General features: G+C 44.9%; 4 protein-coding genes and 1 long non-coding RNA gene across 10 annotated transcripts; 4 read left to right on the plus strand and 1 right to left on the minus strand.

Moving 5' to 3' along the window:
* Positions 1–52: 52 nt before the first annotated feature.
* On the plus strand, positions 53–2,237 carry LOC105676975 (uncharacterized). 2 transcript variants are annotated; one of them, XM_012375224.2, is made up of 3 exons: positions 53–213; positions 1,432–1,569; positions 1,667–2,237. In XM_012375224.2, exons 2-3 carry the CDS (start codon positions 1,441–1,443, stop codon positions 1,862–1,864), a joined length of 327 nt encoding a protein of 108 aa, XP_012230647.1. In that variant the 5' UTR covers positions 53–213; positions 1,432–1,440; the 3' UTR covers positions 1,865–2,237. The 2 variants fall into 2 exon arrangements, with proteins under 2 accessions (XP_012230647.1, XP_012230648.1); XM_012375225.2 differs by having other exon boundaries at positions 1,451–1,569.
* Positions 2,238–2,621: 384 nt separating this feature from the next.
* On the plus strand, positions 2,622–3,801 carry GXIVsPLA2 (phospholipase A2 group XII). The gene is made up of 3 exons (XM_012375223.2): positions 2,622–2,856; positions 3,057–3,124; positions 3,450–3,801. Exons 1-3 carry the CDS (start codon positions 2,622–2,624, stop codon positions 3,768–3,770), a joined length of 624 nt encoding a protein of 207 aa, XP_012230646.1. The 3' UTR covers positions 3,771–3,801.
* Positions 3,563–25,791, minus strand: enok (enoki mushroom). 5 transcript variants are annotated; one of them, XR_010890851.1, is made up of 8 exons: positions 25,386–25,791; positions 19,189–19,935; positions 15,946–16,397; positions 14,241–15,769; positions 11,904–12,283; positions 7,217–11,818; positions 4,617–5,192; positions 3,563–4,522 (listed from the first exon to the last, which is right to left on the minus strand). XR_010890851.1 is itself a non-coding variant. In XM_012375197.2 (6 exons), exons 2-6 carry the CDS (start codon positions 19,732–19,734, stop codon positions 7,445–7,447), a joined length of 7,281 nt encoding a protein of 2,426 aa, XP_012230620.2. In that variant the 5' UTR covers positions 19,735–19,935; positions 25,386–25,791; the 3' UTR covers positions 5,220–7,444. The 5 variants fall into 5 exon arrangements, 3 of the variants coding, with proteins under 3 accessions (XP_012230620.2, XP_012230626.2, XP_012230623.2); XR_001101478.2 differs by having other exon boundaries at positions 3,563–5,192; XM_012375197.2 differs by lacking the exons at positions 3,563–4,522; positions 4,617–5,192 and having other exon boundaries at positions 5,220–11,818.
* On the plus strand, positions 4,130–5,299 carry LOC105676940 (uncharacterized). Its single transcript, XM_067357650.1, has 3 exons — positions 4,130–4,271; positions 4,640–4,930; positions 5,111–5,299. The coding sequence occupies exons 1-3, from the start codon at positions 4,207–4,209 to the stop codon at positions 5,118–5,120; spliced, it is 366 nt and encodes a 121-aa protein (XP_067213751.1). The 5' UTR covers positions 4,130–4,206; the 3' UTR covers positions 5,121–5,299.
* LOC137000585 (uncharacterized) lies at positions 25,790–26,735 on the plus strand. The gene is made up of 2 exons (XR_010890859.1): positions 25,790–26,155; positions 26,285–26,735. It is a non-coding gene; the product is annotated as an uncharacterized lncRNA (long non-coding RNA).
* The last annotated feature ends 24 nt before the right edge of the window (positions 26,736–26,759 follow it).

Consider the following 26,759-nt stretch of genomic DNA (forward strand, 5'->3'; position numbering starts at 1 on the left):
CACATTTCACGATTGCTTTATAAGCGTATTGTGCAGACTCAATATGCACGAGACTTAATACTAACTGGAAAAATTCAGTGCCTGTAAATTTCTATCAGTCGATCAGCTGTGTGTAACCACTGTGCTTCGTGTTTGTGATCAGCTTCTTCGCCGATTTCTCGCTCGATATCAGTTTCTAAAGCAGTACAATATTTCACTGTTGAATAATTGAAGGTAAGGATGAAGTATGAAGTTTAAATGTGAATTTCTCCCTCCTGATGTTTACCACGAATTAACCACATTCATAAATCGATCCTTATCGAGACGAGATATTTTGTATACCTTGTGCGCGATGCTTCTAGCTCTGCTTATGCACGAATCTGCAATTACTTTCAAATAATTATTATGTATTATTAACTAAATTCATAACAGTCGATTCTCTAAATTTTTCTCGGTAGCACGATATAATTATTCTCTAACGATGATGTCATTATCATGACTATACAATTTGATGAAAATTATATGCAAAACTATAGATATTAATTAATGAATAAAATGAAATCTCTATTCAGATAAATGTAACGCTAAATGATGCATTCGAAGAAGATTATATCAAATTGTTCACATGTGTCAGATGTAATGTGACGTTTTGATAAACTTACATGCAAAATTTAAATTTAAAATATGAACAATCATTAATTATACTTTGTCTCAACATGATATTACTATATTAAAACTATTTAAACATTTAAATTAATTAAAATTTTATACAAATTCTTTAACGTAAAATACGCATTTCTTAATTATATTTATATCTTATCTTATATCTTATCCATCCAATAGATTTTATACCCTTGAAAAGCTCAAGTATACTAACAGTCTAAACCAAATAAATATTGATGTACTATCTTTCCTGTGTATTCATAGTCTCAATAATATACCTTAAAGAAGTTCGTTTAATTCTTTAAACTCTAACTCATCAGTAAGCACTTACTGATACACATTATCTAAAGTTTAAACATTAATTAATATTGGATTCTAAACTTACTCTCACTCACTCTTGTAAATTTTTTAAAAATTGCATAATGAAGCATTACTTTAAAATCCTTTTACGTCAGCTTTGTATGAAATATTTATCCAAACAATTTTCATAAAAAATGGATGATGCACAAATTTCTGTTATATGTAATTGTCAAGAGTTTTTAATAAAGAGAATTTAAACAGAATAGAGATATCCAATATTGAATAAGCAGAATTTATAGGGAGAAGTATATTAGTATATAATCAGAATTCTTAATAAGATTTTCTATTAGATGTTGCTTTCCGTACCAAAAATAATCTGAATTTTCCATAACTAAAAAAACTAATAATATGAATTTTAATATGAAAAATTCTAATATGAACATGCAAGGCTAGAGCATCGAGGCATAATTGATTGAATAATCCCTTTAGCTCAATAGAATGGGTTCAGTTTGTAGTACAAAGACCATCATGCCTGCCACACGAGATCTTGTCAACGAACTCATCGCAAAGGATTCGGTTGTGATCTTTTCCAAGACTTACTGCCCATATTGTAAAATGGCTAAAGAGGTATATATACACTGTTCCATAAAAGAATTACCTTACTTTTTATCTATAATGATAAGATCCGACTGAGAATTGCTGGTAAACTTTAATTTCTCTCTAGGTGTTTGATTCGTTGAATAAAACATACACGGCGATAGAATTGGATGACAGAGAGGATGCACAGGATATACAGGATGTGTTGGCAGAAATCACAGGTGCCAGGACAGTACCCAGGGTATTTCTCAATGGAGAATGTTTAGGAGGCGGTACCGACGTGAAGAAATTATACCAGAGTGGCGAGCTACAAAAAAAATTTTAAATTACTATCTACGAAGTGTATTATAATGAATAACGTCATTTATTGCAAATAATGAAACATAATTTGCATTTTATTAAAATAAAATTTTACTACTATACACTGCATGAAAGGAAAAAATATAAATAATTTTTGGATTTCTGTTATCAAATATAAGTTTTATACTTTCAATTTAATAAACAAAATAACTGTTGTAGTTGGATGAATATTAATTCTGACCTGTTTTAATTAATTTAAATTCTTAAAAATGAGTTAATTTATTTAAGTTTTATAAAAATATCCTGTGTGTGTGTGTGTAAAAACAGAGCCAAATAAATTGTGCTTAAGTTAACTATGATAGACAAAATTGGCAATAAAACTGATACAATGAAGCATATTAATGTTTATCGTACATATCACCTGATTTTAGATAATTATAATTGTGATAATTAATGATGAATATGCAATATGAAATACAAGGCAAAAGGTAAATTTGTTTCTAGCTGCACCTTCTACACCTTTTTCTTTTTCCCCTCTCTACTTCCGAATTCTAAATATAGCTAGATAATTTCGTTTTAGGACAAGAAAGTATAAGATTGCACGAGTAAAGGAAATTACCGTAATAATCGAATCGACGTTGTACACGTCTCGGGCACCACGTATCCATCTGTGATGACGGTGGTGAGCCCACACATGTCCATCTAAAAATATCCGCAGTCCGACGCAGCTATTCGATCGCGTCGGCTCTATACTTATAGAGCCGATCGATCAAGGCGAAGTAATGGATTTACTTCAATATCGTAAAGTCATAATTTACGCGCTAACATTCCTAACATACGCCTGGTCCGGCTATGGCATCGGATTGCTGACGAATCTACGGGATGCCGTGCTAGCAGCGGAATCGGTCTTTCAGGACTTCTTCGCTAACGCCATAACCATCGCGAGGAAGATCAAGGACATACACGAAGTGTTTGATGCCGCTGTGGAGGAGAATTGCGTCTTTCAGTGTCCCGATGGTGCGTATTTCTCAGATTTATTTATCAACATCGCTTTATCAGGTTATCTCCATGCACGCCGCCATTGGTCAGTTGTAATCGATTTGCGGTTCATGTATGTACACATGTTTGTACGTTGTTTATGTGTGTGTGAAGCGCATCAGCTGACATGGTGCTTTAGGATTGAACGATCTCAATGGCGCACTGTTTGAATCTTTCAGGATCCGCACCAAAGCTAGACCGAAATCACAAGCCGCACAGCAACGGATGCGGTTCTCTTGGAATCGAGGTTAGTATTCCCATGAAAATCTAAAAAAAAAAATAAATCAGTCAGAACACAAGTCTCATTTTTAGAATACCAAAGATTTTTACGACGCTCTTATATTTATAATATTGCCGTTCATAATTTAATTTATAATTTATAACAAATAGCACTAATTAAATTTGTAAATTTTGTCACAACATAGTCGAATTTATAGTTCAATTCAAAATTATAGTATTTCTATAGTGACTCATATTATACAGCACATAGTTCTTAAGCATACTAATCTCGTTCTGTCACATTAATCGCAACGGTTGTTTATAAAATATAACTACATTACAAATATTTGTAGGTGAATCAAGAGTACCTTCCGTTGGCTGAAATGACAAAGTGTTGCGACTTCCACGATATTTGCTATGATACGTGTAACACAGATAAGGAAAAGTGCGACCTAGAATTTAAAAGATGTCTATACAAATACTGCGACACGTATCAGTCCACTGGTATCACTATTGTCAACACGTGTAAAACTGCGGCAAAAGTACTGTTCACGGGAACGACAGCATTAGGTTGCAAGAGCTTTCTCGATGCTCAGAAGGAGGCCTGCTACTGTCCTGATAAATATAGAAATAAGAAACCAAAAAGAGCGGCGCAAGCTGGTGGAGAATTGTAAACATTGTGCATAATAAATACAATAAGATATATATTAAGTTTAAAAATTTTTTAAATTCTTCATGAGAAACATGTAGGATTTTTAAAAGAAGAAACATTTTTTAGAAGAAGAAGCTACAACTTTTTTCATATTGTAATTATATTTATATGGTCTCTAATATAAGGCACATGTAATATTAAATTAATTACGTTATAAAGATGTATGGAATAATTCTATTTACCTATGTTAATTAATAGAAGTGATATCGAAATCGTGTTTGTCTTTTGAAAAAACAAGGGACAATCTTTCTCGTGATACAAACGTCAATATGACAACTGTCCTCCGACAAAATTACCGGCCGAAACCGGTGAAAAGAATAAATTGTCAAGTAACATCAATTATTAAAGTAATTGTTGATGTCTCTTCGTGATGTAAAGCGGAATCTGCAATAAAAAAAATGGGAAACACAAATTCCACGCAACCTAGGAGTGGGAAGGATCGGAAAAAAGAAGGTCACGGCGGGTAAGACAATCTCTATGATAAAGAAAACAGCTTGATATCGCGTAATTTTACATTTTTACGTATTCACCTTTTGCCGACGATATAATATATAAACTGATGAATCTTTAGTCCACGTTAAGTATGACGTCAGCGAAAAACAATATGCGCATAATATTTCAAGCAGTTTACATCCATATAAAAGATCTCTTGTTAAATTCCTTCCTATTTGCGGTTTTATCTTTATGGAAATAAGGTGATTTTCCTGATCATTTCTGCGAACATAAGGTGCAAAAATTATTTCTGACATCATGGTTCAACTTTTCATTATTAAGCACTCGTTCAATAAGTGTTCATGCAAAAGCGTACTTTGCAGTTTGCCTCTTACGTAGCGCAGATACCAGAAAAGGTAGACGACCCGCGAGCGGAACCGGCAAAGCGGCCGGTCAAAATTCACAAGATTTCGACAAACGTAACGTTCGCGTCCACGCGACGAATCCGTTCATTATCTTCTTCCTGCGATTACGCAACAAAAAACCGAAGGAGCACGTTACCGTGATAGCGCGAGCCGCGGGCAAACTGTGGTCCCAGATGACTCCTGAGCAGAGGAAGAAGTATGTGGATCTCGCTAACGCGGAGAAGAAACGACGGCAGGAGAGAAAACGCAAGAGAAAGCGTTCGAGGTAATTCGTGAGGAAAGAAATTGACCGAGAGTCGATTGCAAGTCTATTTGTAAGCTTGAAGAATCCATAACTCGTTGACTCCGAGAGCGTAGTTTTCTCAGATGCCGTACAAATTGCAGGACTTAATCCGCTCCTGCTTCAAATCCTTCGAATAGAGCTAATCGCGTTCTTATGTTTCAGGACGAAGTAGCGAGGAGCTCAGATTAGATGAGGGAAGGAAGGTGAAGATCTGTGTGCGCAACAACGTCGTCGATTGTGACATCTGAAAATGAATTAGAGTGCGATTAAATATTTTTGATTTCTTTTTTATTTGTTAGTAGTTTTTTTTAGATCTATGTACAATAAATATTGATGTATTTTTATACACTATGAATTATCTTAGTTCAGTTGCCCTAAACTAGGCGATCCGCCGATTTCCTTTCGTTACCTCGTTTCTCTCGTCTGAAAAAATTAACTTCGTAACGTTTCGTACCATAAATATATTATTTTTTTTTTGTTGTTGCTGTCGCGACCGTTCCGCGAAGCGTCGCCCAACGGGAGGGAAATTACGCGGTTTGGGGGTTCAATATATTTACGAGGGTTAACGCGAGCACACGCGCATACGTGATCACTGCGTTGCTCTTTCCATCTCGCGAAAGTAAGTCCAAGGACGCGCGCGCTTCCTCTCGCGATTTCGATACAAAAAATAATTTTCGCACGAGCCTCGCGACGCTTCGTGGAAGAGCCTAGTTGCGCGCTTCGTTATTCTTTCCGAAACTAGAGCTACCCTCTCGCGATACTACATAATAAAAACATACGATAATGAATAGCGAATGAGTGTGTGTGTGTGTGTGTTTTTTTTTGTTTGTTTGTTTGTTTGTTTGTTTGTGTTTGTGTACGTGTGTATGGGTGATATCGTATGCAACAATTAAAATATAATGCATGTGTCATTACGTTTATTTTGTGTGTATGTGTTTTTTGTGTATGTATGATTGCGCGCGAGCGTATTTTATAATTTGTCACAATACCAGTAATGATTAATTAATTTATTAATAAACTAATTTATTGACATTAATAAATTAATTAATCCGTTATAATTAATAATAACAATTGATAAAAATGATGAACAATATCGCTGATCGAGATTGACGAATTTACGTTGATGCGACGATGTCGGCGACAATTAATCGACAATAATACAATGAGGATTATCATAGTGATAAGTAGTTACTTTTTTTCCTTTATACAGTCAAGTACAGTGTGCCTCGAAGAAAACTTAAACAACAACGTTCAACAATCGATAATATCAAACAGAATATTATTCGTAAATATATTTATATATATTTATATATATATAAATACATAAAACGTAACACTGTGCAGCGGTTTCGCGAAGGAATGCCCTACTAAAAAATAGGTGTATCCGCGCTTCTTTTCTTCTTTTCATTTTTTTCTTTTTTTTTTTTTTTGCTCGATCAAAGAGAGGGAAGGGGCGGTACCTTGGCGTACTGAAATTAATTCATCCAAGATAACGTTTTGCCTCTTTTCCTTTTTTTCTTCTATGTTAAAAACACCGGTTCTCTGAACCCGTGTCTTCGTAGAATTACCAACCGATAACTACAATTAAATTGTACCTTGTGTGCAATCTTTGTCGACAAGTTAAGAGTCAGTTTAATACGAGCCTTCCTCGAGCACGGAGAGCGTTAAAACGTCCGTACTCCCGCTATCGAGAGTTGAATTGTTAATTATTCTCTGTCTTTATCATTTTTCTTTCTTTCTCTTTGAAACTTCTCTCAAGTGAGTGTGGCGTTACACCTGTAATCGCGCAACATGTTTATTTAACGATTATTCTATATTCTATATTTAACGATTTATTTCCATTTGAATCCAGAGAAATAAGTAAAAATATAATTAACAAACAGACCGCTTAACGCAGGTCATACTTTCTTTACCACTGCATCACTTAATCGCGAAATGATGACGCATCGTTTCCATTCGTGTCGAATAATCATAGTAAGCATCTTCACCTTGGTGACTCTACAAAATAAAAGTATCGCGACTAAATTTAATCGGCACAAGCAGTACACTTTATTTGAAAAAATTCGTCAATTGAATTTAAATATTTTTTTGTATCAAAATCATATTCGTGAATGACAAACGCGTTAGCGAGCATCTTAGGTTAATACATTCATTGTTGCGCGAATGCATTCAGGCACTGTTTAACTCCATACTCATTTCAAAGAAATTTCAGAGAGAAATAATAAGAGATCGGCGAGTTTGATCGCCAGTTGAAGTTAAATATTTTACCTTGACTCAGTTAGGAATATATTCGCGAATAACAACAAACGCGACAACTGAATGACACGAATAGAGCCTGTTGGATCGACGGAAGCAATGGGTGGTCGAGGAAGTCCAAGTATCTACGGCGCCGTGGAGATGCGGGATGAATCGTCGCCGTCGGCGGTCGTATCGAAGAGAGCGTTAACTTGTCGCGCGAAGAAGTTTCGACGTGGTCGACGACGAGCGCTACAGCCATTAGCGGGGTCTCATGGTGCTGTTAAGTGGCTGCATAAGGCTTCCGTTGATGTAGCCGTGGTACGTGGTGTAAACCGCCGCCGGGTTCTGCTGATGCGGATCTTGCGGATACGGTGACGGCACGTTCACCACACCGACCGGCAGCTGGCTCGCCTGGTTCATGAAGCCGCCGAGCTGCGCCGCCTGGTTCATATAGCCGGTGGCCGGCTGTGCCACCCGATAGCCGTATTGCGCGGCCATGAGATTCGTATTGAGGGCGACGTTCGGGCTGACGCGGCTCGCGGCGCTCTGCATCTGCGGGCAAGTGCCGCCCGGATCGAGGGTCTGGCGATAGAGGCTCTCGCTGGAGTATGGCTGCGCGAGCGACGCCATGTTGGCGTTCGCGGACGACCTGGAGGTGGATCGGCCGGGCGGTCCGGGTGTACCGGGCGGCACGGTGTTGACGTTGTAATAGTTCTTCGCGTAGCCTAGCGGCACCTGAGGCGGCGTTGGTAATTGCCGCGACGTCTGCGGCGGCGTTATGGTGTGCGGGATGGGCGGCGGCGGTGTGAGATTCATCGCCGGCGGCGGCGTGGGCGGTATCATCTCCAAGCCGTTCGTCAGTTGTTGCAGCTTGGCGAGACTGCACGAGTTGGTGGTTTGATGACCGCCGCTCGAGGCGGAGAGTGTCGGTGCCGGAGTGTGCGAATGCGGTGGCATCGCGCTCGTCTGTATGTAGAAGTTGGTAGCGGTGGTGCAGGGCGTCGGCGCTCCGGAGCGGCCGCTCCTGTGCTGGATCACGTAGGTGTTCTGCGTGGGGAAGCCCTGCGAGCCCGCCGCTACCGCCATGTAGTTACCCTGTGAGATCACCGCCATGTTGTGCGAATGGGCGTGCGGCGTGTGCGAGTGAGGATGCGGCACAGCGGGTGGCACGCTCATCGACGACGGCGACTGTTGATACTGCGGTGGCACGGCGACGTGCGCCGTGTGCGATATGGTGCTGCTGCTGTGACTGGTCTGCGACGTCGCGGCGCTATGCTGCGACGATTGCGTGGTGTGTGATGTCGGCGGAGTGGTCCGGTGTGACCTGCTGCTGCTGCTGCTGCTCTGCTGCGTCGATCGGGATCTGTGGGTGGTCTGCGAGCTGCTCGCTCTCTTGCTATGCGACTGAGACTGCTGCGGCGGTTGCTGCTGTTGATGCGCGGATTGTTGCTGCTGCGACGGTTGCTGCTGCGACTGAGACTGACTGTGCGCCATACTCTGACTTTGCGCCAGCGACAGCTGCATCGGCTGCGGCGTGTGCGACTGCGGCAACGGTTGCGGCGTGTGACTCTGCGGCAACGGTTGCGGGCTCTGCGTCGGAATACTCTGCGGGGTGTGAGACTGCGGCATCGGCTGGGGCGTGTGACTCTGCGGCAACGGCTGCGGACTCTGAGTCGGTAGGCTTTGCGGCGTATGCGACTGCGGAGTGCGCGGTTGCTGGAGAGACTGCGGCGTGTGCGGCTGGTGCATCGGATGGATCCCCGGATGATGCGCCGGCGGCGTGTGCTGCGGCATCGAGCAATCGGCGTACTGCACTTGCGGTGGTATGTTCACCGGCACCGACGACGTTACCGGTGTCGCAATCTGCATCGAGACCGACATCGGCACGCTGACCGGTGGCGGTATAGACGGCAAGGCGCTGGGCGGCCTCTCGACGCTGTTCTGCGACGCCAGATCGCTGGCTATGGAAGTGGGTGACTCCAGGCCCAGCTGACTAACATCCAGATCACACTGGCCGTAGTGCAGCGAATGCACCGAGTTAGTTGTTGAGTCCGGCGTGTAAACACCCATAGACGGTAGATCCGGCTGCGAGGGTGGAGTCCTTTTCACCGAGCCCGGGTTCTCCAAATGCGGCGTCGTCTTGCCGCTCTCGGGCGAGTGCTGCTTCAATTCCTCCGTTTGGCTCTGCAGCTGCAAGGTTGTGTCCTGATGCTCGACGGCGGGCAAAGTTTTCTCCTGCGGCGTGAGAGGCTCGGCTACTTCCGACGTCACCGTGTTGGCGAGCGCGCACGTGTCCCCCCTCTTGTCCGCCGCCACCGCCGCCGCCGCCGCCGCCGCCGCCGCCGCCGCCGCCGCGGGAGAAGCTTCCGCTTTCGGGCGCGACAAGTCGAGCTTGACATCCTTCGGCGCTTCGTAGGCGAGTTCTTCCTTAGCAGGACTATCGCGACTATCTTTCTTCGATATCGCGCTCTCCGGCTGCTCGACTTCTTCCTCTTTTGGTGAAGCAACTGATTCAGGTACTGATTTCGATGCCTCCGGACTGCAAATGGGACGCTTGTCAGTCTCGGAGTCCTTATCACATTCGTTTAAAATTTCAGTCTGGTCATCGCCCGCCGTCGAGGGTGGATCTGCTTCCGCTTTCCGCGACGAAACCTCGTCGCTGTCGCGCTCCTGCGACTTGTCGTCCGCCTTCTCCTCCTCGCACGGTTCCTTCGCAGAATTCTCCGCACCGGGCGAGGCTAATTGCGTCATGGGTTTAGGCGTCGGTGCAGCTAACTCTTCCTCCTCCCCTTCGTCCTCGTCGCCGCCCTCGTACTCACCGGAACTCGCGGATATCACTTCCGTCTCGGCGGGAACAGGCAGGCCGTTGTCCTCCGCGCTCTCGCTCTTGTTGTCCCCGTTGCTCGAGTGTTTCGCCGACGGCGATTCCGGCGTAGACGGCTGCTGCTTGCCTCGAGCGGGAGAGCTCTTCACGGACTCGGGCGGCGGTGACAGCGAGGGAGGCGGTATCACAGGACTCTCGGCTCTGTTCTTCGCGCTGGGAGATTCCGGCGTGAGTTGCGGCATCTTTAGGGCTTCTACCATCACTTTAGCTCTGCCTCGCCTCGATATCGGCAAGCTCTTAGCCTCCCGCGCCTCTTCCTTGCCGTTGCACTGCGCCGTCTCCTCCGGCGGCGCCTTTTTCTCCTTCGCCTGCAAATACTTGGTTTGCCTGCTGGTGACTTTCAGCAAAATATCGTCCACTTTGCACTGTTTCTTCGCTGGTTTAGGCGGGGACGGTGACGAGTCCAACTTGGGTGGCGTCTTTCTCCTCTCCACCGACTTTTCTTTCGAAACTTCCTTTTCCTTTGCTTTATGATCTCTCTCCTTCACCTTCTCCTTCTCTTTCTCGCGCTCCGTTTCTCGCTCTTTTTCCTTCTCCTTCTCCCTCAGAGATTCTCGTGTCCTCTTCCTGCTGCTGACCTCCGGCTTCTCTTCCTCGATCTCGGAATGTTTTCGTTTTCTCAAAGGCGTGATAACGGATTCGGATATGAGCGCTTTAGGCGGTCTACTGATTCTCCTCCTCGACATCGTTGTTATCGGCGTCGCTTTCGGGGAAGTCGTCGGGGTTGTATTTTTCGCCGAGCTAACGGAACGCGAGCTCCGCGGCGTGGATGTCACACTCTTGGATTCCGCCTCCGCGTGCTTTCGACTCTCCGCACTCTCGGCGTTACGACCTTCTTTCGTCGATTCCTTCGGCTCTCTCGGTGTCTTGGTCTCTTTCACATCTTTAACATCTTTCTCTTCTTTAAGCGAGTCTCTAGACGCTGCAGCTCTCTGCGGAGTCTTCGGCTTCAAGAGCGTCGATCGCCTCTGGTTCGCCTTTCTCCCTCTCGGCTTCTTCTTTATCTTCACTTTCTGTATTTTCTCCACGACTGCCGGTACAGGCTTAGGCTCCACCGCGGGCGACACCTCGGAGTTGGCATCGCCGCTCTCCTCCGGGTTTTGATACGGATTGGGGATTTGCGTGAGCAACGGTATCCATCTGAGACAGTCGGGGTCCAGTTTGATGCGAGAACTGTTCCGCACCTTCGCCATGTGAGCATCCACTTTGCTCCAGTCGATCACCATAGCCACTTTACTATTATTCCCCGCTCCTGGTAGATGAACCGACCTCACGAATCCTAATAATTGCATCGCAGTGGCGAGATCGTGCGCCGACACACCGGTCTCCTTCGTGATGTTGCAGAGTTTGATGTCGGTGGCGTTTCGATGCGCTTCCAAATACTCGAGCACCACGCTCTTCCAGAAGGAATGATACGACACCCGACCGAGATCCGAGAGCGGCTTCTCCGGCGTTCCCGGAATGCCTTCCACCTTAGACAGTAGGTAACTGAACTCTATGAGAAACCTGCCGAAGCCCTGCCGCTGATACTGCGGCAGCGTCATGATGCAGGACACGTTGTACCTCTGAGCCGGACAGTGTTTCTCTTTGCTGAAATAACCGACCAGGTGGCAGCCGTATTTATCGTTCTTCGTCACCGCGTAGAAAAGAAACGGCTCCACGTCGTAGTAGAGAGTTTTGTGATCCAAAAATAACTTGGCCAGCAGACACAGATTTTGACAGTATATCTTATTTACGTTACCGTCGATCTGGAACACAAACATTTCCTTCAGTCTCGTGAACGGCGGAAGAAGAAAAGAAAGATGAGATACAATAAATGATAATGACACGTACCTCGAATACGGATAATCCGTCGCACCTGTAGATCTCGGTAGCGGGCGGATGCCTCCAACTGCATTTGTCCATGTGCCTGTCCAGCACAGCCCGACTCTTCGTATACTTTAAGCAGAACTCGCAGAAGAATAATTTCGGTAATCGTGCGTATTCCTGTGGAAACGGGCTTGAGTACCACGTTTCCACCTCGTAACGACCGAATACTATCGCAGCAGGATTTCGCGGTGCGCTGCCGGACGCATTCGCCGTGCTCGCGCACAATGGCTCGTCGTTCTCGTCGTTGCTCACAGTCAACCGAGCCCTCTCGCGAGCCTCTTTGATAAGATCCACGTCTTTCTGCGTGACACCCGGCGGCAATGTTTGCGGCACGATCGGTTCCTCTGTAAAGAAAAAGGAAATTTATAAGTGCTGGTTAACCAAATCCATCCAGCGATCTACATTCTACTGTTATTGTTCTTAAACAATTCATTTTTCTTTCTGTACTTGCTATAACCAGAATCAATATTGCACGTTTCGATCATCGATTAATTGTATTTTATCAGACACTGCTACCTACGACTGCAACATTTTGTTGTATGAGAAAACATAGGAAAAATTATGTGTCGACATGTAAAGAAATCCGACAAACAAATGTGAAAATGTCAGGAATGATTTTTGCCTTTTCATCATTACACACATTACAAATGTACGAAACGTTGACTTTAAGGTATGTATCAATGTTGCGTATTATGAGAGACAAGAAAATAAAAAGTTACATTGATATTGTAAAAATCGATTTTCCAAAAGTGTGAAAAAACTACACGTAGAGACTGGAAGAATTAGTTGACTGGTAAAATAATTAATCATAATAACTGGGAATTAGTTATGTGTCTTGTTGGCGGAATTAATTGGTCAATGTAAATCATAAAAAAGCGAAATTAATCGAATGGCATGGCATGGTGATAATAGCGACTTGATATAATACGCAAAAAAAAAAAAAAATGCGAATAAACAATTCGACTGCTGTTAATAATGTGAGTATCAAAAGCAAAGCTGTGGGTTAGGCTTGGAGGATGTGTTGGCAGAGTATCAAAGTTGGCTCTTCGGTGGCAGGGACATCTTCTTTTCTCATTTTCGTGAAGAAAGGGTGAGGGGGCGGTGGTATATAACAGTGCCTGCTAAATGTCAGCAGCAGCAGGTAGGCTCCAGTGTAAATGGTACAAGAAGTCGGCTAAGTGAGATAAGCCACCCAGTGCCGCGTTTCTTCAGTGCCTGGAAACTGGTTATCCCATTTTTCTTTTTAATAGGAAGGGAAATGCGGGGACCCAATCGATTTGATCTCTGTTCGATTAAGTGTTACATGATACGCGCAAACACATCGAGTTATTACATTTTACATCAAGTACAATCAAGATCGGTTATTTTGTACTTATTTGGAAAGAACTTGGTAAGTTGTCTTGCAAGAATGCGACAAGAGAAACTTGTCGCGTGCGTCGGTGTATTAAAAATCGTAGTGGTAAGCTATAATGTAGATTAATCAAAATGAAAAGTATAATCCAAACGTACAATGAGAGATCAAATGTACGAGTTGTGCAAATGTTATATGTACATGGTATAGTGCGTTCGCAAATCATGATTGTGTATCCTGCCGAGAAGAATGTTATAAATACAATCGAATCTGAAATAATAAATGCAGGATGAAGGCTTCTATACACATATAATAAGGACATATTTCTCAAAATTATTTAAAAATTTCTTGATTTGGTAGCCATCTCCCAATGTATGTAGCATGGATTAAAGGAAAAAAAAATGCCAGAGCCAAGTAATTATATGATTAACAACATGCAATAACCACAATAGTACTCACAGTGTAAAACAAATGAAAACGAGTTTGCCACAAATTGTAATGATAAGCGTATATATATATATATATATACATCTCCCAATTAGCATATACTATATTTTTTTCTGCAATATATATATATCAATGTTATCATCGGTTTTACACCATGTAGCACACATATGTCCTATCAAGAAACCTGATTGTTCGCAATTAGTTACAATTATTAGCGTGAAATTGTGTACAAATGATAAAATTGTGACAAACATTTTTTTAGTTTCGACAATAAAATTTGTACAATTTTTTGTCCTCTACATTACCAGAACAATCACGGTATCTTGGAAAAAGTTATGGCCGTCAGACGCACGTATACCACACATCATATTACACACCACACCGCCAACACATCCACGTGGTCGTGAGCGAGGATTAGATTAGAAGGAAGTCTTCATTGCGAAGTCTTTGTTGGGTGCATCGTCGAGGTTAAGGACTTGTGAACGGGTGGGGTAGACTCTTACCCTTCCTGGCGGAGCAGGGTGTCGCGCGGGGTGTCGTGGTGGTGTTGGTGGTGATGGCGCTAGTACAGGCTCGTGGATTGGACTTTGGACTGGAATTTGATTTGACGGAATCAGAGCCGAGGCCTGAGGATTTCACAGCGGGGGGCACAGGGTGGCGTATCTGCATGTTCGAGTCCCCAGCCGTTTGCTTTTTTCGCGATTGCTGCTGCTGCTGCTGCTGCTGCTGTTGCTGCTGCTGCTGCTCGTGTCTCGACGGTGACGATGACGGTGACAGATCCGTAGCGGCGCACTTAATGAGTGACGATGCGTCCTCCCGCATTAGTTTTCTCCTTTCGTGCTCGTGCCTCTTACTGTTCACCGCGGTTTTTACCAGACCCGAAGGCGTCATTCTCGGTAACTTTTCGCTAAGCGAGCTGAATATGCTCTCATCGGAAGGTACAAAGATACCGGGCTTCGGTACTCTCGATATCTCAGTGGCTTCAGTCTTTTTCCGATCCTTAAGTTTACTCGTGCCGGACGAATCGTCCGATTTGTTGTTTTTCTGCGCGCCTCTCGGAATTTTATTCGTTTTACCGGTATCCTCCGCGTTAGGCCTTTTTCTACGATCAGGCGCATAATTCGGCGCCGGCGCACCGGTCGATCTCGCCCTGCTGTTCGCGGATGCTGAAAAAAAGTGACTCAAACCGTCGAAGAGGCTCCTCAACTGGCCGCTTCCAGGCTTGACTTTGTTATCAGCGCTGGCGGCCGGCTGTGTTGCGTTGCGCTCGGTCTTGTCTTTCTTTTTACCGTCCGTCGAATTGACCGCGGCAGGTTGTTGTATGTGCAAGCCGAAGGTCGGCACGTCGCCTACATCGAGTTTAGGTAAAGGCGCACCAAATGTGTTCGTGATACCGCTGAAGAAAGATGAATCTGCGTTTAGCTTAGCGGCGGCGGCAGCGAAGCCCCACGGTTTGTCCTCATTAAGGTCGCAAGCGAAAGGCGCTTTCGTTTTAGGAGACTCGATTCTCCCGTCCTGAGCCTCGTCCGACGACGAGGAGCCACTGCTCTCGCTCGAGCTATTGCCTTCCTCGTCATCTTCGTCGCTACTATCGCTCCCCTCTGAGCTCTCGCTGCTGTTACCATCCTCGCTGCTGCTGCTGCTACTACTGCTGCTGCTAGACACTCGCGATGCTCCGACCTTCTTCGGATTCGCGGCACCACCCCGGGTCGACCTAACGCTAATATTCCGCGAGGGCCTAGATTTATCACCGCCCCCCACCCGCTTCAATTTATTGTGCTCGGCGTTAAACGCGCTCAATCTAAAGAACTTTTGCTTCTCCTTGGAGATCCTGTCGTTCTTTTCCTCGAGCAGCCTACCCTGGCCTGCGAGTGGGGTGGGGGGTTGTGGTAAAGGAGAGGAAATCAAAGGTGGTTGACGAAGGGAGACAACACCCGCATTACCGTCCGAGCTGCTGTCCACCTGAGCCACTCCTGCACTGCCCTTCTTGCCTGGTAACGCGTTCGTCAAGCTTTTTCTGGATACCATAGATCTGAAAAAAGGTCAAGGCGTATTAGTTATCGGCGTGCGTACAATATCGCGTATTATCGCGTAATTGTGTAATCTTATTTCGAATACTAAAAATCGTTATCTGTTACGAAATATTTCCAAGGCAAACAATCGAGTGTTTATTGTCGAATGCGCGATAGTGAACGAGCACACACTCACTTTCGATTCTCGCGTAACTTGCTCAGCCTCTTCCTCGCGCTCGTCGGCGTATCCTCGGACGAATCCTGCGTTCTGCTCCGCTTCCCCTCGTCCTTGCCCGACGGCGTGTGCGCCGTCTGACAATGCCGACATTTCCAGGGTGCCTTGTTTTTCTTGTCGAGGACGGGATCGAGACAGGTGGGATGGTAAGATTTCACGCAGCCGGCACACTTGACGAGATAATTTTGTGATTCCCGCTCCAGCTGGCAACCAGCGCAGATTGGCGAGCAGTTATCGCAGGACCAGGTTGCCCCCCGGTCGACGAGTATCGAAAGTTCTGGCGGCGCGCAAGAATTGTGCAGCGCTGCGCCGCAGACGTTGCACCTGCTCAACTTCTCGTTGCGTTTGTTGCCGCTGTTGCCGGGTATCGTAGCACCGAGGCACTCCTTGCATATCGGCAGCGGCGCTGGCAACTGCGAGAAATGAACAGAAATCTATATTTAAGTAAACCATCTCTTGTCTTTGTAAAAATTTACAAGTGAGATGATAATAAAAATAATGAAAAGGAATATTAATGCATAGTTCATCAAGAATATGTGTTCTGGAAATAAAATATTCACCAATATAAGTAAAACTTAACCGTAGAATTTAATAAAATATAATATTATTCTAAAATAATTTAGTATTATTATACATAAAGTGTGATATATGATATTAGTATTCATATAATCTTCGATATTTGAAGTGTATAATATCAATGTTAAGCATTATGCCTTTCATCAGCATGAAAATATCATCAAAAAATCTGACAAATTGCAAAGTGATCTAAAATGCAAGCCTTTCAGAGTCTTCATATGCCGGCTGTGTTAATTGCTGCGTATCGACAACTTGATACTGTCTACCGTTACATATCGCGTGTACAAAAGGCAAGCGAGTCCCGATGTGGAATATAATTATTCATTTTGGCGGCGGTAACGCAGGAACACCGGTTAGGCGCGGCAGTGCTCTTATCCATCCGAAGGGTGCATCTTATTAAGAACGCGGGTGAGAATGCGACGGGCAGTTCAACAGCGGTAACAATAATATCGAGGAAAATATCTTCACCAATATTTTCTGTGCTCGCGCAACTTGTCGCAATTGTTGATTTTACAGAACTTACATGATTTTTATAAATTCTGTATCGTCAAGCGTTTTTAAAGTTACCAAATTTTTAATATAAATTGTTCAATGCTGAAAAAATGTAACTCCAAAAATTCAAAGACATATTTAGCAATATGCTGTAAATTGACAATACTTAGTTTTTCAAAAATATAAAAAGTCAATATAACTTTTTGTTTTGAAATAAAACAATTGTTCTTTTGAAAAGCTTACTTTCGTGGAATTGTGCTAACATTGGATGACACAAATGTTATATAACATAAAAGATAAATAAGATAATCTACTCTAGAAATAACACTGCTGTTAAACTTGAGCAAAAAGACAGTGAGTTAGAGAGAAGGCATAAGATATGCGGGTGATCAGCCTCAGTTTCTCGCACCAACAGCGACCTGTTGCACGATTGGTCGGACTCGCTGCATCGCGCCTTTACGCGTGCATCCGCAAATACCTCACGCGCCAACATCGCTCATTAATTTCATTCCACCGCCAAGTTGCGCGGAATACGCTTCAGACCGAGTCATCGTGACTTTGAGCGGAACAGCACATTGTCCGTAGTTGCACGCTACAAGCGCTGACATATTTACTAAATAGCTATGTAACTCCAAATTGATTTAATCGTAAAATAATGATGATGACAAAATGTGGCATCATTTAAATTACTATAAAATTCTTTCGCAGTTCATAACTTGTCTGATACAATCCGTTGAATTTCATATTATGATAATTTAATAATCCGAAACTTGAACACTTAAAATACATTTGTAATAAAATCATAAGAAATCGAAGTTATTTTCATTTCTCAATATTTTCAAATACATTTCACAATAATTCATTATTGATAATTTATAATATTAATACAGGCCTTAAATAGAAAACAAAATTCTTTTCTACTCGATTAATTGAGAATTTAATTGAGAATTTTGCAGCGAGCAGTAAGTAATAAAAAAAATTATTCTTTTAAGAACAAATTAAATTTTAATAATTTAACTCTCTTTAAACGAGAACTCTTTAATTTAGATTAATGCATATGTACGAGTTTGTTTGTCTCTGGAGGGCTCGAGTTATCACGAGCGTCGCAATCGACTGCGGTGAGGCTTGCCTATGTAATTTTCAAAATGGTTGTACTTGTAAAACGAGCGCGCGGTGCGGGCGATCGATCGTTCTCTCGCGCCCCGGCGATTAGCGGTAACGAGGTGCGGGTCGCGGTAAAAAAAAAAAAGCGCGGGAGAACGGACGCCGCGTTGTGACGACGATGACGACGACGTGGCCGGGTCGGGCTCGCTGCCCACCTGATGCACGACGGGACGATTGGCGGACTCGCGTCGGCGCGGCGTCGTTTCGCGATTTTTCGCGCCCGCCGCTCGGAGGAGGTGCGCGAGACACGAAGGGAGAAAGAAAGGGAGCGCGATTCCGCGGCGAAGGATCAATAAACGGAGAAGCGATATACAAACGAGTCGCCGGAAGTCGACCGAGATAGCCCATCGTCCCGGCGATCTCGACCTTCTCCCCCTTTCCGTCCCACCGTTCTCCCACTGTCCCCCTCCCGGCGTCCCACTCTCGAAAGACCACCAACCGACGGGACCTGGGCACTACGGCGTGACCCGTGGAGCGATATTATTCCGGCTTGAAGAATGGCCCTCGTTTGCGTGTAGCGCAAGCGACGCGTAACTCCAACAACAACGTAACGCTAGCCGCAAGAGAGTATGCCTTAATATATGCTCGGAATTCATTTCGCGTACCGCCTCTGTTTTTGTATCCGCGAAAATCTATTTATTTCGCTTATTTATCCGAGAAAATAAATTTCTTCTTAGCTACTGTTTATTAGATGCCTGTGATAAAATTACTTGATAAAATTACTCCAAGTTTTCTGAAAGTTGCACCGAAAGTTGCGAGCTTTCAAAGGGAGTTAATCGCGCCGAGTCAAGGATTATCCAATGTTGATAAAACTAGGACTTGATTTTCTGTTTATCGAGGAAGACGAAGTGCGAGGCGACGAGGCCGCAATCGAGGCCCGATCTTGGTCGGTAATTCCGACGGGTCACGGGACGCGGGTTCTCAGCGAATGAGTCATCAATCGCGGCTTGTAAACGAGTTACAGTGACTCACCTGGGGCGCGGGCGGTTCCGTGGACGACGCATTAGCGTCGCCGCTGTTTTTCTTGAGGTACGGCGGTCGGTCCCATTGCCGGAAGAGTCTGCCGTCCTGGAGCACGAGGCCCCGATCGACCGCTCGTTTGGCGGACAGCCGAAGCGCGGTCCTAAGATCGCCCTCGGCTTCCTCTTCGACAGTGTGGCTCTGTCTGATGTACTTCTCGATGTTCTTCAGAGTCGAACCCTCGCGTTCGCCGAGCTCGCGCACGGCTTTGCTCAAAACTCTGCTCAGATCCGTCGACTTGTTGACCTTAAGCGGCCTCGACTGCAAGCCGCCCGGGTCCTTGTAAGACGATTGGCCCTTGTTGAAGATCTTGAGCACATCGCCGCGCTTCACAGCGACCTCCAAGTGCTCAGCAATCTCCTCCTCGTGATAATTGTGATGCTGGCGTATCGCGTGGCATATCCGCTCGACGCTCGGCCGTTGCTTCTGGCTGCGTATCTTGCGGATCGCGTCCAGGAACCAGAGCGACCATGTCTCGGCCGACTCGGTCTCGTCCATCGCGTCTCCGTCGGCGGCGCGGACGGCGCGGACGGCGACGACGACGACGACGAAGTCACGGCCAGTGCCTCCTCCTCCTGCCGATAGGCGACGTCACGGTTGGCCGCGACGTTCACATCCTGCCGCGACCCTCCGGTTTCTCGGTTCGGAAGCTCGACCTCACGCCTCCTCACGTTCTCACCGCGGGCTATTGCGCTGACCCTGAAACGAGAACACGTTGGTGGTTGCTGAGGTCGTGCGTGGGAAGCATGCTGAGTTTCGATTTCGCCCGCGCTAAACGATGTACCGCAAGGTACATCTGACATTTTCTAACTCGAAAGCTGTTAAACGACTCAGATATACGGGATGTCGATTGAATTACTCGCTATCGTTTACTACTCAAATGTATCTAGTAGTGTAGTGCTGTTTGTAGTAAATAATACTGTTTGTATACATAAGAAAAGAAATGTGATATTTAACGGGATGAAATATTTAAGATTGTAATTAGAATCATTTCAACGAGTTTAATTATTGAGACTATATGATAAAATATCCAACAACTAATTCAATAGCAAACTAGTTTCATCGTTATTTTAGATTCGATTTCGTGCTTAAAATAAATTCTACGAATTCAACTCGTTCGTGCATACTGGACGCTTCGAATCCTCGCACGTTCCATTATCATGACTAAACATCATCTAGATGACTAAATCCTCTCTCATCGTCGAAACATTCACATCACTCGAATACACACTGTCGAGTTATAGCGGGTTCGGACTCCGGCATTTATTCAACGAGCGTCTCTTTGTTCGTCGCAACGTGGCATTACAACACGCATGTCCAATTCTTACGGTCGGGTCACGCGATTTTCGACTCCGATCGTAAAACGATCGTCCGTTCGTCGGTTTTCCCCTGAGCGATGAACTTTCTCCTGCGCGCGCGAGAACGTGGCCGCGCGGGAACGCAAGATACAACACACTCGCGTATGTATATATGTATATACGTACGTGTGAGTGCGTACTCACACGTCTATACAGCGGAGCAAATATTTAAAATCACTGTGGCCGACAGCGGTATTGCGCAACGCGCGAAACAGCTCGCAGGCGTGCGCACGAGGCTTATTAAAGTCGGTCGCATATAGATGTTAAAACGCACGCATTGAGAGTATTTGATCGCCGGGGTCGTGACACGATAAAGTACAAGAATAAGAAAAAAATAGGTATTGATTAGTACCTGAGATAACATCCAGATAACATCCTATGGAAATGCAGAATGCAAGATGCCTCAGATCTGGCAAGTCTCTTTCCCGTCAACGAACTTGTAAACTACTTTCGAGTTAATTTTTATACTCCGTAAAAGTGTCGAGAGAGAGATCATCGCTTGCGAATAATTTGCAATTTTCAACAAGTATAGCGATAAAGAAAGAAAAGTAAGATATAAACCGGTTCTTTTAATTGAAATAAAGTAGCACTCGTGAGAATTTTGGGACAAGTATTAATAAAAATAAAATTCAAATAAGACAGTTTTTAAGAAATAAAAATGTACGAAACCAGAAACGCTTTTTCCAGAATGAAATATTTCAGATCGGAGAAGATGTTTCTTACAATTATTTCAAAATATTCGCGAAAGTTTTAGTAAGAATCGCGACTCGAAGAAAGAAGGTCGACTCGTGTTATCTTCGGCTCTCGCTGCAGCGGTCGAAGCGTGAGAAACAATGCGGCCGGCATCGACGGCCGCGTGTTCTAAACGCTCCCAATAGCGTACGATATACTGCGTTTATTTGATGCGCACGAGGTACACGGAACGTAATTCTCAGGTAAGCATAGCGGAGAGTTCGACCTGTAGGTGGCCCGTGAGATCCATTGTTCGAAAGGAGACAAAGACCACCCAGCGTTTTCGTACAATATCCATACCCGCTTCGATCACCGGAAACCGTAAAAAAAATATAACTTGAACAATTGGAGAGTAGCCGTGTGACCTGAAATTACATTTAGCTACATTTTCTGGTGATTCTAAAAAGATACATTTGAGTTTGCATTCGAAACTTCAGCCTTTTTCCAGAACCAATTCTTCAAAGTGGAAACAAAAATATCGATTAATCCACTCGTTTGATTCGTGACAAATTAAATGTAATACACAAAAGTATTAGAAAGTAGCAATAAATTTTACGCGGTCGAATAATATATAAACTTTCTAGAAATTCCCGAATGAACAACATGTATTGCATACCGGCGACAACGCTAAATGTCAATGGATGTGAAAGTCGCGACAGAAATGCGTCTTCTCAATGCAGAACGGATTAATTATGTAAAAATTAGACGCTGCGTCGGCGATGTAGCCGCGATACGCGTTGACCTAGGCCAGTGATAATAAATATGCCGGTGGTTTAAGTGAACGACGGAAGCGGAAAAAAGAAATTGCAAAACAGCAAGCCGGTGAAACCGGCTTCGTTCTACAATCCTTCCCACCGGATTTCCTCATCACGTGCTCGCTCTATTGCCGAAAGTGACTCGCTACTTTTTACGGTCCCTGTGTAGGGGCGACCCGGCAGTTTCCCGCCAAAACTTTCGACGATCCAGTTTTCTCGATTATTTTCAGAATAATAAAGTTTGTCGCGTCTGCGTAATATATATATATACACTATAATTTATTCCGCAGAAATTTTCCTTTTTTTTGAATAGAAGATTACATGAATATATTTCTAACCACTCCAAAATTAACTTGAATAAAATATTAAAAAAAAATTTTTAAACTGGCTTTTTAAAATAAAATATTAAAGCACTACACATAAATAAGATAAAATTTTTTGCAAGTTAAGATAGTGTGGATTAATAAAATTAAACTCGAATATTCTGAGACACCTTGTAGAATTGCATACGCTTTTCGAAAATTGCATCAGCTTATTCTTTTCAACCTTTTCGCAGCAAATTCAATCGCCAAGTAATACTGAGTAATACTGAGAAAAAGAACTAGTTGTACGATTCATATAATTATCACCGGAAGAGTGACGCGATGTGACGCAATTCGGCGATGCACTCATAAGCGTTTGCACTCCAAGGCTCTCGTTGCGCCGACGTATTAGCGCTAGTACCGATTATCTCAATTTTATTGCTATTTTAAGACAGAGCTATGATAAAGAAAAAAAAATAGCGAGTTATTCAGTCAAATTGAATGCAACGATGTCGATTAGCGCAATCACTTTTTAAGTGTTTTATTTTTAAGACGCAAATTTAAAATCAAATAAACTAAAATATTTCTCCGTCTGCATTGCATGTGCATTATTACTATTTTATTTCGTTTTAACTACGCGCGTTTGCATTTAGATTAGGAATTAAGTTATAATCTGGAAAGGAGAACACGCTGACGAATTAGAAATCTTTCAGCCAGCGGCAGAGTGTAAAGGTTAAAACGTGTACCAAGCAATAAGAGAAATATAATCCTTGCGTCGCGTGTGTGCGTTGAAAACGTCAATGGGACGCCGCTCGTTTAATGTCGCAGCTTTATCGTGGCTTCAATGAGAGATATACCATGGCACTCGCATCTTTACTACGCGACGCGACTTCACACGTTTCATTGACAAACGCGGTTCTTTAGCATCAATAGATTTTCCGTGACACTGATATTTACACTTTAAAGAATTCAGAGAACCATGTTCTTCTCAAATGTCACAAAAATAATGGAATTCTTGCACCAATATTAATTTTACGAGGGAATAAAAACGAGATTCACATATTTTTGACAGCGAAAACGCGATAATCGGCGCAAAGTGCGTTTCTTCGTATCTTCAGCGTGCAAAATTAAACTCGCTTATGTTCTATCGATCTCGACTCTTCATTAATCCATTAATACGGAATCCTGTTTACCGAGTTCCTATGGCCTCACATCGCAAAAATTATTGGAATGCTACTCTATGAATGCGTTATTGAAGAACAAACTCTATCAGCGTATGTTTCTAATAATGCTACGAACCCGTTCTAAATGTCTTGACCATCTAGTTTTGAACGGGAAAATTACTGGGAATCTCGTGGACTGCACGAGGCCTAGTAGGTTCCAGTAGACGAGTTAAGCGTTAATCACCGCGCAAGACAAAAATAATAATGAGTGACGAGAAAGAGGCCACGAAAGCTGACAGCCTGCGAGCGCGCTTTTCGCTCACCTACACCGGACACTCGCGCGCGCCTGTCTTTTTCCGCTCGCGCGCTATCTTATTAGGCGAAATGAAATACCGGCTGAACGAACACGTCCGTCTATTTGTCCGTCGTTCGTCCGGTTAAGACGATGGGGCCGAGGGCGAAGAGAGACCGCCGGCTGTGCGTGTTTGTCGGGGCCCCTCTCACCCGACGAGCGAGTGAACGAGCGAACGAAGCGAGTGAGTGAGTGAGTGAGCGAGCGAGTAAGCAACGGCGGCGGCCGAAGGTGAGGACGCGGAGAAGAGTGGAGATATAGAGAGAGAGAGAGAGAGAGAGAGAGGAGAGAGAGAGAGAGAGAGAGAGAGAGAGAGAGAGAGAAAGAGAGAGAGAGAGAGCGAGCAGCTGCCGCTGCCGTCGCTACCGAGGAGTGGTTTGTCGTGAACGACCCTAACTGCTGCTGCTGCTGCCCGTCGTTCGGCGAAGCGTGCACGCGCGAGAAGCGTGCGTTTGCTGTCGTCCGTTCGCCTCGGCCGCTAGTGACCGAGGCGACGCGAAAAAGATGGAAAAAAGACGGAGGAGAGACGAAGCGAGAAAGAGAGGGAGCAAAAACGGCCGGACGGTACGATCGATCGATCGGCCGTGAGCGAATTTGGCGCGCGACGAAAAATCGCGAAGGCGCGATAAAGCGAGCCTGGGTCACCGCGAGCCGCCGCCACCGCTGCCGTCGCGCCGTTCGCGCGTTACAGCGGCACTTCGCGGTTCCGACGGGTAGCCATTTTGAGTAAATATTCTCGTACAGGATGCACGGCTGGCCGTTCCACGTATGCTCCGTAATTGAGCGTCGACAGGCGGACGACGGATGAGAGCGACCGTTGGCGACGACTGTCGGCTCGTCAATTCTCGCCGGCGACTCGGTGAACCGACGGCCGTCGCCAACGGTACAACTGCCCGCCGACGGACGTGAGTATTCGGTTGTTCGAGGCACAAATGCCGTTCTGAATGACGAATGCCGCGGCATTGCGCATCGCCGATGAGCCGCGATCACGACCGGCCGTTCGTATGTCGATGCATAATCGCGTCGTAACGGACGGAACGGGCGAGCGAGCGGGAGCTCGTTGAGGCCCGAGCGACGGGCAGCCATCTTGAGGCCAGACACGGCGACCGCCTCTCGGTTACGTTCCACGGGCACTTTTGCGCGTCGTCCAGGCGTTTCCGCGCGAACGACGGCGTCGCCGGGGGACGCGAGTGAACGCAGGCGTGTCCTCGTGCCGCCTCGTGATCGCCGTCCCGTGCACGACTCCGAACACGTCCCGTGAAAAAACGTAATGCCGTCGATGCTACACACCGCATTAAAGAAATCTCTATCTTTTTTCCCCGCCTCCGCATTCCTTTTTCCTCGCTTTCTCGCGCTGCTAGCTGAAGCGGACCGCCGAGACGGCACCGCTCCGACTCCGTATGCGTCGGATGACGACAACGACGTTTCGCGTGGTTTTTCCCGCAGAGGTTTCGCGCAATGCCTAGAGCAAGGCGGGCGGACATTACCTGATTGCGGCAGTCCCATCGATAAAATCCGCAGGACACGACGCGTGGGTACACGGGTTCACTGAGTTTTCGTACAACACCGGGGCACAGTAATCACGATCACCAATTATCTCGCGACAACGGCGTCACATTTCACACACAAATCAACAAAGGTTACCTACTTCACAAAGATGGCGGTCGCGCGTTACACACTACGTGCACGCGGAGGGGAGCGCACTGCGCACACCGCGCGCTCTCCGGTCTACAACGGCGGAAGCATGAAGCACGAAGCGCCGTAAGAGTGGCATGCGTTCCCGTCGACCAATCGTGTCCGCGGCGTCTCCACGCACACCGACGCGTTCGCGCACACCGAGACGTTTTCCTGACCGATCATATGCCAGCCGTACCAGAATCGTTGGGCTCGCATACGTGAAACGACGGAACTCACTCGCTCGTATGTGCATTCTACGCGCTCAATTAGTATGTGTGTAAATTAATGCGTGCATATGTATCGCGCGCGCAATGTGTTTCGTACAACCGAGTGCATTAATCGTCCGCGTTCCTGCATTAATAAAGATATATCAGGAATCGTATGATTGATTAATTGCATTAATTCTATTATGCGAATGAAAGTGTGTTTCTTAAATATTGCAGCCGAGTCTCTGTAACTTTATTTATTCAGAACCGAGTTATTTGTATACTCCTAACGTCTCTTTAAACTTTCCTTCATTTTTAAATGGACAGTCACATTTGACTAGCAAAGTCGAAAATAGTAAGGAGAGTATAAAAAGGCAAGTCAATAATTCGAATACCAAGAAAAAAAGCACAAAGATTCAAGGGTACAAATAAGTCTAACAAATGCAGGACACGCAGGACTATTAATGCACTCGACCGTACATGTGATGCATCGTTTCTTACAGGTGTTATATAGATATAGTGCGCCCGAGACGGGAATTCGCGCGAGATACAAATTTATAAAAGTGTGCGCGAACTCACGTATAAACTGCAAATACAGCATGCCGTATTATGGTGGCTAATGATGAAAAGCGAGGAATTGAGGCCGATTGTACTGTGGCAGCAACGGTCGAACACGCTACTATGACCGTTCGGTTTAACTGCCGCTTCTCCCAATTGGGTTGTCGAGGCGACGGCAGGCGTGCACAATGCCACTCAATGCAGGTTTCCGAACGAGACCCGACAGGGCAATATCCTGTCGTTGGAGTAAGTCGCTACTCAGCATTTTTTTCTCATGGACACGCACTTGTTTTTACCATACTTTAAATGTGTAAAGTGTAAAAACAAAACGACTAAAAAAATGAGTTATAAAAATTTATAGAACGTCATGGAATAAATGAGTTTGATACGGAATGATATGCATTGTATTATTTTGCTGCT

Source organism: Linepithema humile, chromosome 6 (assembly GCF_040581485.1).
Source record: "Linepithema humile isolate Giens D197 chromosome 6, Lhum_UNIL_v1.0, whole genome shotgun sequence".
NCBI lineage: Eukaryota > Metazoa > Arthropoda > Insecta > Hymenoptera > Formicidae > Linepithema > Linepithema humile.